General features: G+C 52.5%; 1 protein-coding gene across 6 annotated transcripts in view; it reads left to right on the top strand.

The window, feature by feature from the left end:
* The window catches only part of MYLK4 (myosin light chain kinase family member 4), a 70,725-nt gene extending 55,315 nt beyond the window's left edge, over positions 1-15,410 (top strand). The window contains exons 8-13 of one of the 6 annotated variants that reach the window (XM_010977178.3): positions 1,227-1,297; positions 2,050-2,178; positions 2,809-2,961; positions 5,629-5,707; positions 9,012-9,084; positions 11,657-15,410. In XM_010977178.3, coding sequence (XP_010975480.1) covers positions 1,227-1,297; positions 2,050-2,178; positions 2,809-2,961; positions 5,629-5,707; positions 9,012-9,059 — 480 coding nt within the window. In that variant the 3' untranslated portion in view covers positions 9,060-9,084; positions 11,657-15,410. Of the gene's footprint in view, positions 1-1,226; positions 1,298-2,049; positions 2,179-2,808; positions 2,962-4,038; positions 9,124-11,656 lie in introns of those variants that run through there. The other 5 variants (XR_010376765.1, XM_064476123.1, XM_064476122.1 and 2 more) reach the window with 5 other exon arrangements.
* Positions 15,411-15,878: the final 468 nt, after the last annotated feature.

Raw genomic sequence — 15,878 nt, 5'->3', positions numbered from 1 at the left:
TGTTTCTTTACATTCTGCAAACAGATTTTTTTATGTCAGTGTTCTTTGGCAGCTGGACAGCTTTATACATGATCAATCAGTTACCTAAGTGTGAGGCCAAATATTCTTATATAGCACCCACTTCTCTATAAATTGCCTTTGCTTACAGACATCTGTTTTAGAGATATTTAGAAAAAGACTTCCAGAGACATTATGCCCAACCAACATGGACGGGAGGTACGATGTCGTTTCATAAAGTGTTTCTGTGTTTCTGATCTCATTCTAACCTCTTCTCCACCTAGACAGGCTGGGGGGCAGCCATGACCCCACCCAAAGGACAGGGCATGAGGTCCTGGGGACCTGGCGACCTGGCTAACGCCCTCCCCAGTGCATAGGGAAGAGTTAGGGTTAATAAGAGCTTGAGAGATTCAGGCAATTCTTTGAAAACTTTCTCTCTCTTTTATGAATGATCTTAGCTTTAAACCATACCCCATGTCTTCCCCACACCTCAGGTTTTCTGTCTGGACAAATGCAGGTGCCCTTGTAGGACACCCTGTAAGCACGGGCTAGCTCACCTTTCTCCCTCTTCACCCCAAGCCTGTCCGAGTGGCAGGGCAGAGCCTTTCCAGAGTCAAACGCCAAGGGAACACTTTGTCAAGGGTTTTAGGCACTGAGACCAAACTCAGCAAAACATTGGAATTGCTGAGAATGAAGAATGATTGGGGGTGGGGGAACCCTCCTTTTACATATGACTTTCCCATAGACTAAGCACAAAGGGAAAGTCTGGAGGTCAGGAACGTTCACATTATATTGTGTGTTCAGTGTGGCTTTTTAAATGAATCAGGCCATTTCTCTTGGAACTCGTAAATCCTTGGGAAAAAATATTCCTCCATAAAGGGGAAATTCATACTTAATAATTTTAGGGGGACAGATGTCAAGCTGGAGACAGCCTCCACCAGTCCATTTGGAAGGTCCTGAGGCGGGAGGCCTCTGCCTGAACTCACACATTCGGGTCGACTGCAGAACCAGCGAGGGGAGCAGGCAGGGCAGTGCAGGCTTGGCAGGGCCCCGACAACCTCACCCACCACATAATTAAAGGAGAAAATGCCCACGCAGACAAGCCAGCCCCAAAGTGAAAGGCCTGATATGTTTTTCCTGAGCATCGTTGTATTTTTAGTTGTGGTTCAAGGACAATTTGAGTGAAGGATGGTTGTTTTCGTTGCTAATGTGTGTCTTTCTCCTGGCAGCCTGAGAACATCCTGTGTGTGAACCGGGACACTAAACAAATAAAAATTATTGACTTTGGATTGGCCAGAAGGTATGTCAGTTTGGACATAGGTGTGTGAACCGAGTTGGGGAGCTTGCTGGGCGCTCTTTCTTTGCAAAGATAAATCTGATCTAACCCTTGGTTTCATGCCCCCATTTAGAAAGAACTTGACAGAAATTGTGTTTCAGCTCTCCCTTTTTGGCTTCAGGGCTTGAACAAACTCAGGGGTTTCCACAGTGCATGCAAGAAAAAATATAGAATATTAAAACCTAATACGGTGAAGTTATTACATTTGAAGACATTAATTCAGAATTTGTAAGTGTCTGTCTTAGTCTTTTATATTTGTTCCATCTGTAAAGAGATTTCCTTTAAAAAAATTAACTGTGTAAGCAAAGGGTTCTGATACGGAAAAGGAGCTCAACGGACGAAGGAGTGTGTGTGGGCTTCAGCACATCAGCGAGGCTGTAAAATGGTTGTAAGTCACTGCGTCTTCCTTCTTCATGGACACAGGCTTGCTCAAGCCGCCCCCATGTCAGGGCCCGTGCTGGGGCTCCTGTCGCCGTATTCCGTAATTCAGGGTTCTGACTATTCTCATGACTGTTTAAGATTATTGAGCTTGTCTGGTAGGAGCAAGCTTCCTCACAAGCTTTGGACGCTCTCTCTTAAATACGCGACTTCCTTCAAAAAAGGATTTTAAACTTGCCGTGTGGATGTACTTGTTTTGCTCATAGGCTGCATCCTTGCAATTTCCATGATTTCTGATGCGCCCTCTCCATGCCTCCATGTTGTCTCCAAAATTTCAGGTACAAACCCAGAGAGAAGCTGAAGGTGAACTTCGGAACGCCGGAGTTCCTTGCCCCTGAGGTGGTGAACTACGACTTCGTTTCCTTCCCCACGGACATGTGGAGCGTGGGGGTCATCGCCTACATGCTGTAAGCAGACCCCCGGCCCTCTGCCGCTGCTCCTCAGGCGCTGTGCCTGTTCTGTGGGGCTCTGCTGCTTTGAACAGAAGCCCGGATGTGGGTCTGCAGATCCCTCCGGACCAGACTCAGCAGCTTCTGAGCTTCTGCTGACCCTTGTGGGTGGAAGCAGTAAACCCCTTCCCCGAACATCACCTGAAAAGTTGAAGTAGGTATTCTTCACTAATCACTTGAGCTCCTAGGACACACCTAGTGCCCTAAAAATAATTTTTAAAAAACCCCAAAGCCCCAAAACTCGTGCCCTGACCTCCCCCTCAGTGACTTAGTAGCCTTACTCCTCGGAGGCGACACTCCCGGCGTTTGCACCTGAGGCCGTGCCAGCACTTTGCTAGCTGTAAAGGCTTTAAAAAGGCAGCTGCACTATTCAGGGTAGCTGCCACCATCCTTGCTGCCACTGTTTAATGAGGAGTCGGGCTGAGAGGAGTAGCATTTTCTTGATTGCAAAAACATATAAGTAAATTATGCTTAATTCTTGGTCATCTGCCCTCCTGTGGTTTCCAAGGACAGAACCGAGAAGGCAGCCTATCTGTGAAGGGTCTGCAGGTGGGTGAAGGACACTCACCCTGGATTTGTGTCTTTCAGACTTAGTGGTCTGTCCCCCTTCCTGGGAGACAGTGACGCTGAGACTCTGAACAACATCCTGGCCTGCAGGTGGGACCTAGAGGACGCAGAGTTTCAGGACATCTCGGAGGAGGCCAGGGAGTTCATCGCCAAGCTTCTGGTCAAGGAGAAGAGGTGACCCTGGCTCTCTGTGTGCTCTGGGGGAAGTAGGGATAATGGGGGCGGGGTCCCCGGCTGTCAGAATTTGTGTCCGATAGCTACCTTGCCCCTCAGTGACACCTGTGACTCACCCACGGAGTTGTAGGCAGAGTGAATTCGATGCTCTTGACCCAGGTCACTGAGATCTGGATGCTCTGGCCACGAGGCTGGGATGGGGCTGGGAAAAGTTCCCTCCTCTGCCTTTTGTAATGAGGCTCTGGCAAGTAGGGTGTCTTGCTGGGCTCAGCAGACTCACCCTCAGAACGACGGGTTTGGGTAACCTATCCCACGATCCCTTCCACACGTACGGGGCGTAGGCGGTTCCACGCCGCTGAACGCTTGACCCCCATTTCATTTGAGAGCCTGCTCTGGACCGGACCATGCCGACTGCTGTGTAGACATTCTCTCTTTAAGCCCCACCCAGCTGCACAGGTGGAAATGGGCATTGCTGTTCCAGGCACGAGACTCCGACTAGTCTGCGCGAGATTGTGCAGCTGGCTAAGTGGTAGAACTGATCATCAGCACAACTCAACCCTCCCCAAGGCCGTGCACTTACATTTCACGGGCTTCTGTTTTCAGTCTTGCTCAAACCACGTAATTCAAAATTCAGTGGATGAAGAATAGTGATATTGAAACACTGGGGTTTGCATTTTAGAATCTGGGGGGTGGGGGCCATTGTGATTTGCCTGTCACACACTTTTCAGATGGTTTTGTCTAAACTATATAAAGGTAGATAACATTTAAGATTTCAGGGCCAACAATACTTGCTTTTTGTGTTATCATATCTACAGCTTTTAAGTGATCAGCACACATGACTATGAGCTAATAGGCAGGAGGTTCGGGGTGGGGCTGGGAACGACACAGGCGGTGGGTCTGGTGCAGGGTCTGGCGTACGTCCTCCACTCAGGGACTTCACCGGTTGCCTCCAGTCTGCCGGAAGTGTTTCTGGGGCACTGAGAACAGACGCACAAAGCCCAGTCCCCTCCTTTAGGCGACTCACGACCTAACAGGAGAGACGGGGTTAACAATGGAGCTAACGTTTTACTCACGCAGAGTATACTGACAAGGGCCAGAACTGAGCCTGAGGGTGAGGACGACTCACCCTGGCTGGAGAGTCAATTTGAGAGAAGAGCGGTGAACAGACACTGGTTTTGTCCTTAAGGATGGGAAAGATGAGCGGCACGGGAGCTGGTGTAACCGGTACCGCTGTCGGTACCTTACTGGATGCCAGCAGCGAACAGATGGAAAACGCCTTCATGGACTAAAGTCAAATCCTCGGTGGGAGAGAGACGCACACTTACTGAGAACCTACGCTCCTGATGCACTTTGTGTGTTACCTGGTTCGGCCCCCGGGTGACCCTGTGGTGTAAGGACGGCATCACCGTTACTTTACACGTGAGGACACCGAGGCCGGGAGCAGCGGAGCAGCGCACAGCTGGCTCGGGGACCCCAGGCCCCTGCCCTGCCCACTCCCGAGTCTGGGGTCTCATTCTTGCCTGAGGAGCAGCAGCCACACCTCCGGGCATTCCAGTTGATGCTTGGACGAAACTAACTGGTTAATGCTGAGAATTGTTATCGTAGAGTAAATTGGGCACAAACATAAACTTGAAATTGCATCAAAGATTTAGTTATTCATGCAATGTTATTGTTAACTGTTTAACAGTCAGCTGTTACAAGTTTGACATCGGAGTGCAGGAATAATTTTTCGGCTCTTGTCAGCTACTGGAGTACTGCTGGGGGGTCCAGTACAGACAATTTATGGTAGTCAACAGAATAAGCCTTCCAGTTGAAGCTGGTGGAAGTTGAGAGTTTTTTAAAAAAAATCGTATCTGTTTGTTTAGGGTCCTACTGGTAAGGCTGTCACCAAGCGACCCTTCACTGGCCAAAGTCAAGTCTTGTCTCCTCTCTTGTACTTAAGTACTTGGTGTCGGATGCAGCGGCTCACAAGCCGAGTGTCACGAGGACCTGACACTGCTCTTCTGATGTTGTTTCAGACATAGACGTCAGATCGTCACACTTGCAATTATTATTTTGGAAGGTTATTCCATTTCATGTGATAAATGTGAGCACACAGGACAAGTTTACGAAGCTGAGAATTATGATATAACATATTGTTATAATTCTTCCTCAGGTATTTTTAAATTTATAAACCTTTGCTAGGGCAAAAGTTTCTAACATACGCTCAACCCTAACGCTAACTCTCCATCCGTTTCTCTATGGATTTGACTCTTCAAAACTTCTTAATTCAAAAGTTAGCAATGCATATTGTTAAAAAGTTTTAATACGTAAATTGCTTTTGCAATCACCAAGCATCGTAGAGTTTTAGCCTCACGGTGATAACCTACGCCTGCTCTTCAGCGGACGGTGGGAGTTCAGTTTCTGATGCTCAGCACAGCAAGGGTGGCCGCCTACCTTGGAAGGTAAATCGGTTGTTAAGAAGCACTTCGAGTTATTTGCCTTCTTGTCTTACCAATATCATCACCCTGGTCCGATCTGATGGAGCCTACGGTCACTGGTCCCCGCTCCGGGGAAGACAGACCTGCCTGTGGTTTGCCGCTCCGCCGTCTGGTCTCCCCGGGCAGCGGCCAGAGCCGAGGTCTCGGGCGCTGTGTCCCCGCTGATAACCTCCCGCCTTCCCTTTAGCTGGAGAGTCAGTGCGAGTGAAGCCCTCAAGCACCCGTGGCTGTCGGACCGCGAGCTCCACTCCAGGCTCAGCGCGCAGGTAACCGCGGCCCGCTTCCCCCTTTCCCAGGCAGCTCCGACCCTCTGATGATCAGACGCCAGAGGCACCGCAGCCTTCAGTGAGGTTCTCCCTAATTACTGCCTCACAGCCTTCGAATCTTGTGTGAGTGTTAACGTGCTTGAAATGCTTTCGCTGAGCAACTTGTGTTCTTTAAACGCATGCTGACTGTGTTGTTTAGTAGAGTTCTGTTTTCACAGAGCTGTTTATTGTGTTTGTTCCTTGATTATTGTATCCATTATAAAGTGGATGACACCCCTGTAACTATGCACACACACACACACACTTACACACACACAGCCTGGGGTACAAACACGCGGAGTTTTGAAGAATTCGTATTAACGTGCATTCAAGATAAACATCCTCCTTAGAACAGAACTCAGAACTCTGACGTCCGTGCTTGCCTGGCCTAGTCTGCTCTGGGCACCAAAAAACTGTAATATTCACCTTTCTGAAGCTATTGGTGTAAGTATATGGGAAGGGACTCCTGCAGAGGACTAAGCAGAGATGAGTGAGGTGTGTGTTGAGAGCACCCGAGCCCCTGCTCTGGGATGACTTTAGATCAAGTCCTTGTCTGCTCTCCCTGCCTGGATTACCGTTTACATTCCAACTCCCTCGTCTGCGCCTTCTGCACGGATTTCTTCCCTAAGCTTCAGATCCAAACGCCACCCGTGCACTGGACATTTCCACCTGGATCTTCTCAGTCCTAAACTGAACTCCTCTCCCCCCACCTCACCTGGTCCACAGCCAGCCCCCCCAGAACGGCCTAACCCAGACCTGGGAGCATCTCCCGCCATCCTCTCATCTCGTATTTAATTTACCTCCAAGTTCTGTACGTATTTCCTCTAATTATTTCTGGAGTCTGCACAGCCCTCCCCATCCCCATGGTTATCTTGGCCGGGACACCCCTGACCTGAATTACTGTGATCGTCCCCTCCCAACTACCTCCATCCAGACCACGGTGGATTGTACACACAGCTCAGAAGCAGGTGTGTTGCGTTTAAGTAACTTTACTGAACTGGGTGGTCAGCTGGGCAAGACACAGAGAGGCGATGCTCAGGCTCTGCCTTCAGGCCTCCCTGGGGACCAGGCTCCGTCGCGAGCGTCCCCTGGACGGCCGCCTGGCACAGGATGCGTCTGATACACCCTCATTTCCTCCATCTTCGCTCCTCAGCCTCCCGGGGGTTTGACTGGAGCTTTCCACTGACCAAACCCTTGGAATGACTCTGCTTCAGGTATTCATTTTTTCCACATCCAGCTTTTATTGAAATTAACTCTCCTTCTAAATTCAGCATCAGTAGTGAGTTTTATTTGTGTCTGAATATACCTTTCCTTGATAACTGGTACTGATGTCAAGTAAAAATAGGCTTATTACCGAGTTGGTTCCTCACCCAGACTACATAAACTGCTTATTAGGGTTACCAACCTATTCTGGGCCAATTTTCCGCCAGTGTATTTTTACCCAAGCTCCTTGGTGTCCAAATACACTTTGACGTGGTAGGACAGTATGGAAACCACAGCAGGTAATTAATCACATTATACAGTTTAAACGTGTTTAAAAGTACGTTTTAAGCCATGTAACACCAACAACAAAAATCACCTTTTCGTTCTTCTATCCAACTGCTGGTGCCTACGGTGAATAGATACTTCAAGAATGGTGAGGATTTTAAAAAAAGTTCCATCGTGCAAACCTAGCCAGTTGCCATGAACGTTATGGTTGTACCGCACTGTGCCAGGCTCTGTTCTGCTCCATGAAAATTAACACACTCAGGCCTCGTACCAACCCTTTGAAACAGGCCCTGCCATTAGGCTCATTACGTAGATGAGAAAACTGAGGCCAGGGGTTAAGTGCTGGTCCAGGACCCCAGCGGGAGCAGGTGACTGAGCCAGCATCCCACCACAGGCAGGCAGGCTCCGGACTCTGCCGTCCTGCGGGAGGGGCTGCTGGGCCGGGGCGGGGGGGCTGTGGCGTTCCTGGACCCATTCATGTACCAAACATTTTTGGTGTCACTGAAAGCCAGTACTAGAGCTTAATATAGCTTTTATTTTTCAGTGAAAGATTGAGACTAATTTTTTCCAGAAGATTGATGTTTGGAATAATCATGGTTCTAAGAATCAAGAATTTAACTTTATATTGGAAAATTTAACTCTTACCCAAACTATTTACTATCTAACTCTAAATTCTATTTTAAAAAGTTTAAAGTAAACTTTCCTTCACCTCTTTTAATTGTTCTGTGCTTGAGAGCACGTCCTGTTTCAGAACCCCGCGCGCACCTGCAACCGACGAAGTTAAGGAGGATTTTCCTCCTCAGACATTAAGGCCCTGACATTCCCTGCCTTCGGTGCTGGGCTCAGGATGACATGTGGTTCCCAGGCTCCCCTCTGTCCCCGCCATCCACGCACAGCCCGTCTGCCATCAGAAACAGCTCTCAGCTGGGGTGCGGCAAAGCCTTCCCAAACGACAAGTCTGTGCGAACTTAGCCAACGCCCTCGGCAGGCGTGTCACACACTTAGGGGCGGGAGGAAGGAAGATGGAGCGGATGTGACATGGATTCATTCCCCTCGAGTAGTAAGCCTTCACCTTTCCGGCTCCCTGTGCTGCAGCCTCGGCTGCCGCCCTCTTCCAGCTCACTGAGCTGGTGAAGTAACCCGCACCCACTCTTCCCTCGCTCACCACAGCGTCGTGGCATTAACTACAGCTCTGCTCACAGTCTTCCTGGGTCAAAACGTCTTCCAGAGGCCCCGCTGTGCACCCCAAACACAGCCAGCAGTTCAGGCCCCCGACCCCAGGGCACCCCTCCGGCCCCAGTATGTCCCCACGTCAGACTTCCAGCCCTGTCCCCGCGGCCCCTGCTGGGTCAGCCCCACTCTCACAACGGCCTAAGGTCTGCTTTACAAGCCGCCTCCTCTAAGACAGCTCTTCTCAGTCCCCGCACTGGAGGTGCCTCCGCAGTCCTCCTGAGCCCGTCCTGTGGCGCCTAATTTGTCCCCGGGGTTTGGGGACATTGGGAAGAAGCAGTCTGTGTGTCTGACTCAGCCTTGCGGTCAGTCTGTCTCGACTCTTGTGCTTTGTCAAAGTGACTTTTGACAAACACACACGTGCAGAAGTGCAGTGTCACTGGGTGCGAGGCCCTTTGTGTACCTGAGGGGAGGGTGTGACGTCAGGGGCCCCGGGGGACAGCGGGGGGAGTGCTTGAGCAGCACCTGGAGGGCCGGTCAGCTCGTCTAAGTCAGGAACTGACAGAAACGTTCGAATCCTTCTCGAAATGTCTTCTGGTTTCCCTAGAAGATGAAGAACTGCTGCTCCGATGGCCAGGGCCCGGTGGCCAAGTAGTCCCTGGAAGGCGCCCATTTGAAAGGTTGGTCTCGGCCTTTTCCTGAAGGGTGGTTGAGCCCAAAGCGAGAGGAGAGGGGAGGCTGTGCGGGCAGAGGGGGGAGAGGGGAGGCTGTGCGGGCAGAGAGGGGAGAGGGGAGGCTGTGTGAGCAGAGGGGGGAGAGGGGAGGCTATGCAGGTAGCGGGCTGTGGTCCTGCCAAAAGGAGGCCCTGGAGCCAGCCCGTTCTGTGCTTTCTGGCTGAGAAACTTGCATTTCCCGAGCTGTGGGCTGGAGATCGCCTTACTCCCTGGGTTTGCTGAGCGGCTCCAGTGAGGTCACCCAGGCAGAGCCGGGGACCAGGGCTGGCACGGAACAGGTGCTCAGGAGGCAGGACCTGCACAGAGGCCTTCCCCTGTGTGGGATCAGGGGAAGGAGCACGTGTCTGGTAGAGCTGGGGGACCGAGGCTCAGAGCCTTAGAGACTAACCAAGCCCCCGAAGCTGCCCCAGATCAGAGCAGGGCGTGATCCTCTCGGGTCTCAGCCCCGAGCCCACACTTCTTTTCTCCCCTGAGCTGCGTGCGGGTCTGGGTCCACTCTTGGACCCCAAGGAGCCACCTCTTCATACAAAGCCTCTGCCCTGCTTAGAATGTTGTCAGAATTATTCAGGGAGAGACAGTTTACACATGAATCTCTTCTGTTACATCAGTATGGCCTGATTTATGGCCTAAAGGCGAGGCCTGGGCAGGGGGTACTTATTTCAGAGGACTTTTGGAAATCCCAGCACCTGCACCCCCGGGTGAGCCCCTCGCCCCCTAGCAGGCCGGCTCCTAGTCCTGGGCCGTGAGTCCGCGCCCCAGTTCTGGGGCTCAACTTGGTGACCTTGTGGGACTCCTGACTTGTGGGTCTGCAGCTGCACAGCTCAGTGGTCTTACTCTTTTATTCTGGTTTATATTTATTCTGGCCTGAGGTTCTGCTGGTCTGTTTGACTGTATGTATTCTTGTCAGCTGCCTTGAATCTGTTGTAGAATAAGATTGGGTAGAAATAAATCAGTGACTCATAATCAAAGTCACCAGCCAGCACTAGGAAAGCATTCGGCCTTGGGTGTGAGGGTCACTAACTTAGAAATCTGTGTCAACAGGAAGGCTTTGCTTTCTACCTACAAGGACCATTCTCGTTTGTCAAAAATAGCGAGGACTTAAAGTCTGGGGACAGGAGAAGGTAGTTCTCTGTCCGGTGACAGTGTGGAGAAGGGCGACTCTCGGGGCCCCGAGGTGCAGTGGGGCCGTGCTGTGAGCCTGCAGTTGCTGGGCTGGTCCCTCCTCCCCTCTGTCCCAGAGGCAGCTTCGTCCCCCATGACCACAAACCCCGACGGTTTGCCACAAACCGCCTTCCCACCATGGGCGCCGGGGTCACGCCGGAGGCCCGGTGGGAATGAACTCGGCGGGTGGAGGGAGGCAGCACAGCGAGGCAGGCCTGGCGCCAGGGTCTGGTGGGAAGGACGAGGGGAAACAGCGGTGGGAGATGGCTGAGGCTCCTGGAACCCACAGCCATGGGGGGTGGCAGCCGGGCGGTGATGGCCACAGGGAGGGCAGACAGAAGCGCTGGGGCCGTCACGCTGGCACAGCGGCACAGCATCCTTGTTGGACTTGCCTGATGAGCCCTCTCTGGACCAGGTCAGGCCAGGTCCGCCCCGTGACAGCTGCTCGGGCGGCCGCCTCCTCTCCTGGCCCCTAGCTGGGCCGAGACCCACCTGGTCCCCGCGGTCCCTGCAGTGTGGATGCTTCCTGGTTTACCTTCTCATTTTTAATTTTTCAAATTATAATGTGAACTTAAGATATTAACTCTGGGGTCAGCCTCATTTGAGAAAAATCTCATTAAAAAAATAGGTCATTCTTCACCATATTTCCTGCCAGGAGAAGGCGGGGTTTTTGGCAAGACAGACTATGAGTAAAACCAATATTGAGATAATATTTTTTTAAAATCTGGTGGCTGAAGATTATTGCTGTGGAAAAAGAACAACTCCCAGGCCTTATGAATCAGGGCTGCTCCGCAAGGTAAACTGAGGCAGAGGAACCTCCTGCGGTTTGTTGGGAGGTTTGATGCGCGGAGGAAACACTGAAAGTCAGCTGCGTGGTGATCCGGATCTCACCTCCGTTGCTCTGGGGCCAGCCCGTGAAACAGAACTTGCAGACACCTGGGACCCATGGGGACGGCGTAGACGTGGCACCCGGTGTGCGGCTGGGGTCAGCTGTGGTCGGAAAGCAAGGGGAAAGCCCCCCACCGCCCCGCTTTGATGCCGGCATCAGGCCGGCGGGGCAGCCGGGCGGCAGCAGGCAGGGAGGGGCCTGCGCTCCAGCGGGAACAGAGGGGCCTTGTCCTTCGATCATGCAAACGGGACGAAAATATCTTGCACAAAAAAAAAAAAAAAGCAAAAAAAACAAAACCACCAGCCCAACAGTGGGATCCTCCAAGGGTTTCTTCTTTTTGTTTTTTTCTCACAGACACACATACTTTATAAAAAGTCATCTGTGGTTTTCCTCAGGGGCACAACCAACTAATTACAATTTTAAAAGCCCTGCTGAATTAACAAGGGTCGTATTTTGTTTGCTTCACAGGAAAACGGCTGCGGTGGCTGCTGCTTTGAGAAGATTTTTGGCAACATCAGCGGTTCTGATGCCCTGACCCCTGTGAGGACTGGTGGCTCTGGGGAGCAGAAGCCGCCACCCCCAGCTCTGGGCACACAGGGGACCCCAGTGCGGCGGTCTCGGGACGCAGCAGGCCGCACCCCTTCCTCACGACCCACCAAGCACGTGGTGCCCCCCGAGGAGGTGTTTCCCGGCCCTCCTGAGCTGGGAAATTCTTGATCTCAGTCGTGGGCCGGGGGCCTTGGCTCTGCTCTCTCCCAGAGCCCTGGGGCAAGCACCCCGGGGAATTAGTTGAGATTTTAAAACACATTGGATGCATTTAGAGTGGGGATCGCCTTGCGAAGGGGCGAGGATGTCGGTCGTCAGAAAAAACTGAGTCTGGTGCCCCACTGACCACATAGTTTCTCAGACGTTATTATTTTGATTCGGTGTGAAATCAGGTGAATCCCACTGATAAATCATTTGCTTTTCGGAACATAAGCTTTCTTTGAATTCTGAGGTGAGAGGCATCAGACGTCCTATCTTCCATTTATTCTGAAATCTCCTCCAAGAGCAGCGGCCTCTTCCAAGCAGCCGATTTACTTTCAAACACAGGACACATGCTTTCACCTGGCGCCCTGCTCTCTTCCGCCTGAACCCTCCTCTGCATGAAACTCACTGGCTTTACGAGGCGGTGCGGGCGGTGTCTGCTTCCGGCCAGTCCCTGAGTCAGGGCCTTTGGAGTAATGCTGACAGACACCAGAGCCTCCCTTTATGCCGTGGACACGGGGATCGGTGGGTCTGGTGGGTTCTGGGGGGGGGGGCAGTGCGGGGCTTCCTGTTGAAGGAGCTTGGGTGCCCCTGGACGTGGGCAAAGACCACTAGCCTCGCCACGCGGCGTCTCTGAAGGCAAGCGGCACCTCCACTCGCTCCGGGACCCGACCGTGATTTCCAGCTGGGAGCGCCCTCTTGCTCCTGAGCTCGGGGGCCGTTCCATCCCAGATTCTTCACCAGGGACGCGAGCTCTGCGGGACCCGGTGGGAGAGGCACGGGGCCCCGAGGGCGAGATGCGCGTGGCTGCTTCTTGACGCAGGGGCCAGGCAGAGCGCGCGCCCTCCCGTGACCGGCCCGGCGCCACGCCCGCCGCGCAGCTCGCGCACCTCCCTCGCCCTCCCACTCGCAGATACCTGCTGTGCTGAGATCAGCTACAATAGTGTCCTTATTTTTAGCTTAAATCGTTCCAGGCTCCAGCTGTCCCGAGAGCGGCAAAACAAAACAGGAACAGCTTATTCCTACAGCAGCGGGGCGGGGGCGGCTTTGACGTGTGCTGGCTTCTCTGCATCGTTTCTGTGTCCACCGAGTGAGTCCTCATCCTGTGCCCACGGATAACCACACGTGCAGCGTCCTTTCCCTCGTGTTTCGGGTCCCGGGGGAGCAGAGGCAGAAGACGACGTGCAATGCGTTCAGGCCACGTGCCAACCTGGTGGGCGTGCAGGCGGTGGAGGTGCCCCTCTCCGGCCTCTGCGCCTACATCTTGATGCATCTCTTTTCCCCCTGGGCCTATGCGTTTATCCCAGGTTGGTCTCTCCGTTCCTGTTATGAGACTATGTTTAAATGTTAAATTTAGTTTCCTTAAAACACACGCACACACACACAAGCCCTGACTGAAGTGTTAGTTACTGCACTATCTTTACTGATGGTACTTCATTGAGTCTGGGAAAATCCAAGCCAGGGCAAGGTTAATACTCAGCCCGCAGAGAGCTGGCGTCCAGTCGAATGCTGACCAGGACTAGGGGGTCTGATCTGAAACCCTCGTGGAGGGCGTGGTGTGGACGCCCCTCCGGCCAGAGCAGGGGGCTGTCAGCAGGGCGCACAGACTCACCTGGCCGCGCTCTGACCTCGCGGGGGCTCATTGCCCGGGCCCCGCACGTGGAAGAGAGCTCTGGCCAGATGAACGCACGGTCTCTTTGCCAAAGTAATCCACTGGTGACCCCACAGTTAGTGGGTGTGATTTTTTATTTTTTAGGGAGTTTAGAAAGGAGACTCTACTTTGAAAATGGATCTACATTGAATTTGCAGTTAAACTTCCACACTTGGCTGGGGGGCAGCCCCAGGCCAGCAGGGGTGCCTTTTGTACGGGGGCTGAGGACAGTGTGCACATCGCAGAGTCAGTCATCACAGCCTGGAGTTCTGGGAACTGGTCTCCTGCTCACCCTGTCCCCTCCCTCTACGCCCGGTGTGGCTGCCCCGATGGGAACGGGGCTTTGTGCATCCGAGGAATCAAACCAGCCGCGTGCGTGGACCCCAAGACGCGGAGTCTGGCTGGACTGGGCCACTGTGATCAGTTTTTCCAAGAAATCACCAGGGTCTGAATGGCTGTATTACGTCTCCGCCCTCTTACTGGACGTGATGGCTCTGCTCACCCCGGTGAGGCTGCTGCCGTTTCTCCCGTAAACGGAGGAAACTAGGCACCGACGTGGCCTGGAGAGAAACAAACATCACAGACTATTAGGAAAAAGCAGGTCTGCATTCGTCATTTGTCAGACACCAGCAGGTACCCGAATCTGTTGTGTGAAAGTCAGGGCTCCCGGCCAGCCTGTGACGTGAAAACCTCTGGGAGAGATCCTCACCCGACCTCACGCGGGCTGACGCACGTCGGCCGAGCACCCCAGGCCTGCCTTTTGTCTGACTTGACATCATTTTGCTCTCTTTCTGTGAAAACGTCAGTCCGCGGGCTGCGCGGTCACGGCAGACTGCGACGCTCCGGGTCCTGAAGGCGTGGGAGCACCGACATTTTCAACGTTGGTGTGGAAGTCTGGGTAGCGGATTTTTCTTTTCTTTTTTTAGAATCAAAATTCAGATTTCATGTTAGAGAAATGAGCAAGGCCATCACTTTATTTGTTTTTGTCTTTCTGCTCCCACCACCCCCACCCCAGGCTCTGGGCGCGGGTGCCGCTGTCAGACACCTGTTTGTTTGGCGTGGACTTCGGGCCTGTTTCAGGGCTTTGTTTGGAAAACTGACTTGGGAACGTGTTAGGAGGGGGCGGGCGGGCACCTCGGGGGCAAGGGCGGTGGGCGCATCTCAGCACTGCCCCTGTGGTTCCGCCGTGGGTACAGGACAGCCACGATGCCCCCACTTTGCTTTTGCTTTGTCTTTATAAATTTTTCACTTCTTTCTCTTTTTAAGTTAAAGCCAAAGTCCATTTTCTTATCCATCATGCTCCCCTAAAACCTCTCTGAGATGAAAAATGTATTTCCAAAAGGCAAGTTGCGTTCCGTCCTAAAGGAAACTGGATGCTGGACTTACTGGATGTTGAATTCCTGTTCCAGGCTCACTCCCTTGCGTTGCAGGAATGACTCCCATTTCCCACATGAGAAGGTCTGTGTACTTCTAGCTCTGAATCAGCCAGGTATGCTTTCCATAGTGGTCTTCATATGGGCAGTTTCACCTTCCATGAAGGCTTGTACCCCCACCCCTGCTGCCCGCTGGAAAGAGCAGAGAACATTCTAGGCCCGGCTGTGCCTGCGCTGAGGTCTGCGTGTCCGTGGTCGTCCCCGCTGGCAGATGCCCGGGAGCCCTCCTGATGAGGGTATCAGTGTAGCTAAGAAATGAAACTGGCGGCATAACGGGGCGATTGCGCGTGTCGTGTACTTTCTGTTCCTGAACACCGTTCCATTCAGCCGTGTTTCTTTGCCTTATAAAGACGTGTAACAGTCATAAATGTGTATTGTATCGAAGAATAAACGTGCGCCTTATTGACCTTTTGGTTCATGAGCTAATTTATTCTGTGAGGTGGACTTAGCAAATGCGATACACTCTCCTCAGTGACGAGGCTGGCATGTTAAGTCCTGTGATATCGAGGACCCAGGCTGCCTTCAAAGAGCGACATCACACTCGCAGGGGCCCCAGGACTGTCCCCAGGGACACCGGCCAGCCCTGTGGGGAAAACAGTTTCCCCGTTCAAACACAGTGGTTACAGTGCACCAGCACAAGGGTCAGGGTTTTCCCCTATTAGCACAAAAATATGACTGGGATAGATAGACAGACAGAAAGATAGATAGACAGACAGACAGACAGACAGAAAGACAGATAGACAGAAAGACAGAAAGATAGAAAGATAGGGCATCTTTAATCAGAATAGCGTTTGACGGGTTGTTGAGGCAGTCAGTTAGCAGCAGTCCAACCCTTTAATGTGCCCGCGTGGATATTCCC

The sequence above is a fragment of the Camelus dromedarius genome, chromosome 19 (assembly GCF_036321535.1).
Source record: "Camelus dromedarius isolate mCamDro1 chromosome 19, mCamDro1.pat, whole genome shotgun sequence".
NCBI classification, from domain to species: domain Eukaryota; kingdom Metazoa; phylum Chordata; class Mammalia; order Artiodactyla; family Camelidae; genus Camelus; species Camelus dromedarius.
The sequence above is the reverse complement of the archived record's forward strand: the minus strand, read 5'-3'. Positions and strand labels throughout refer to the sequence as shown.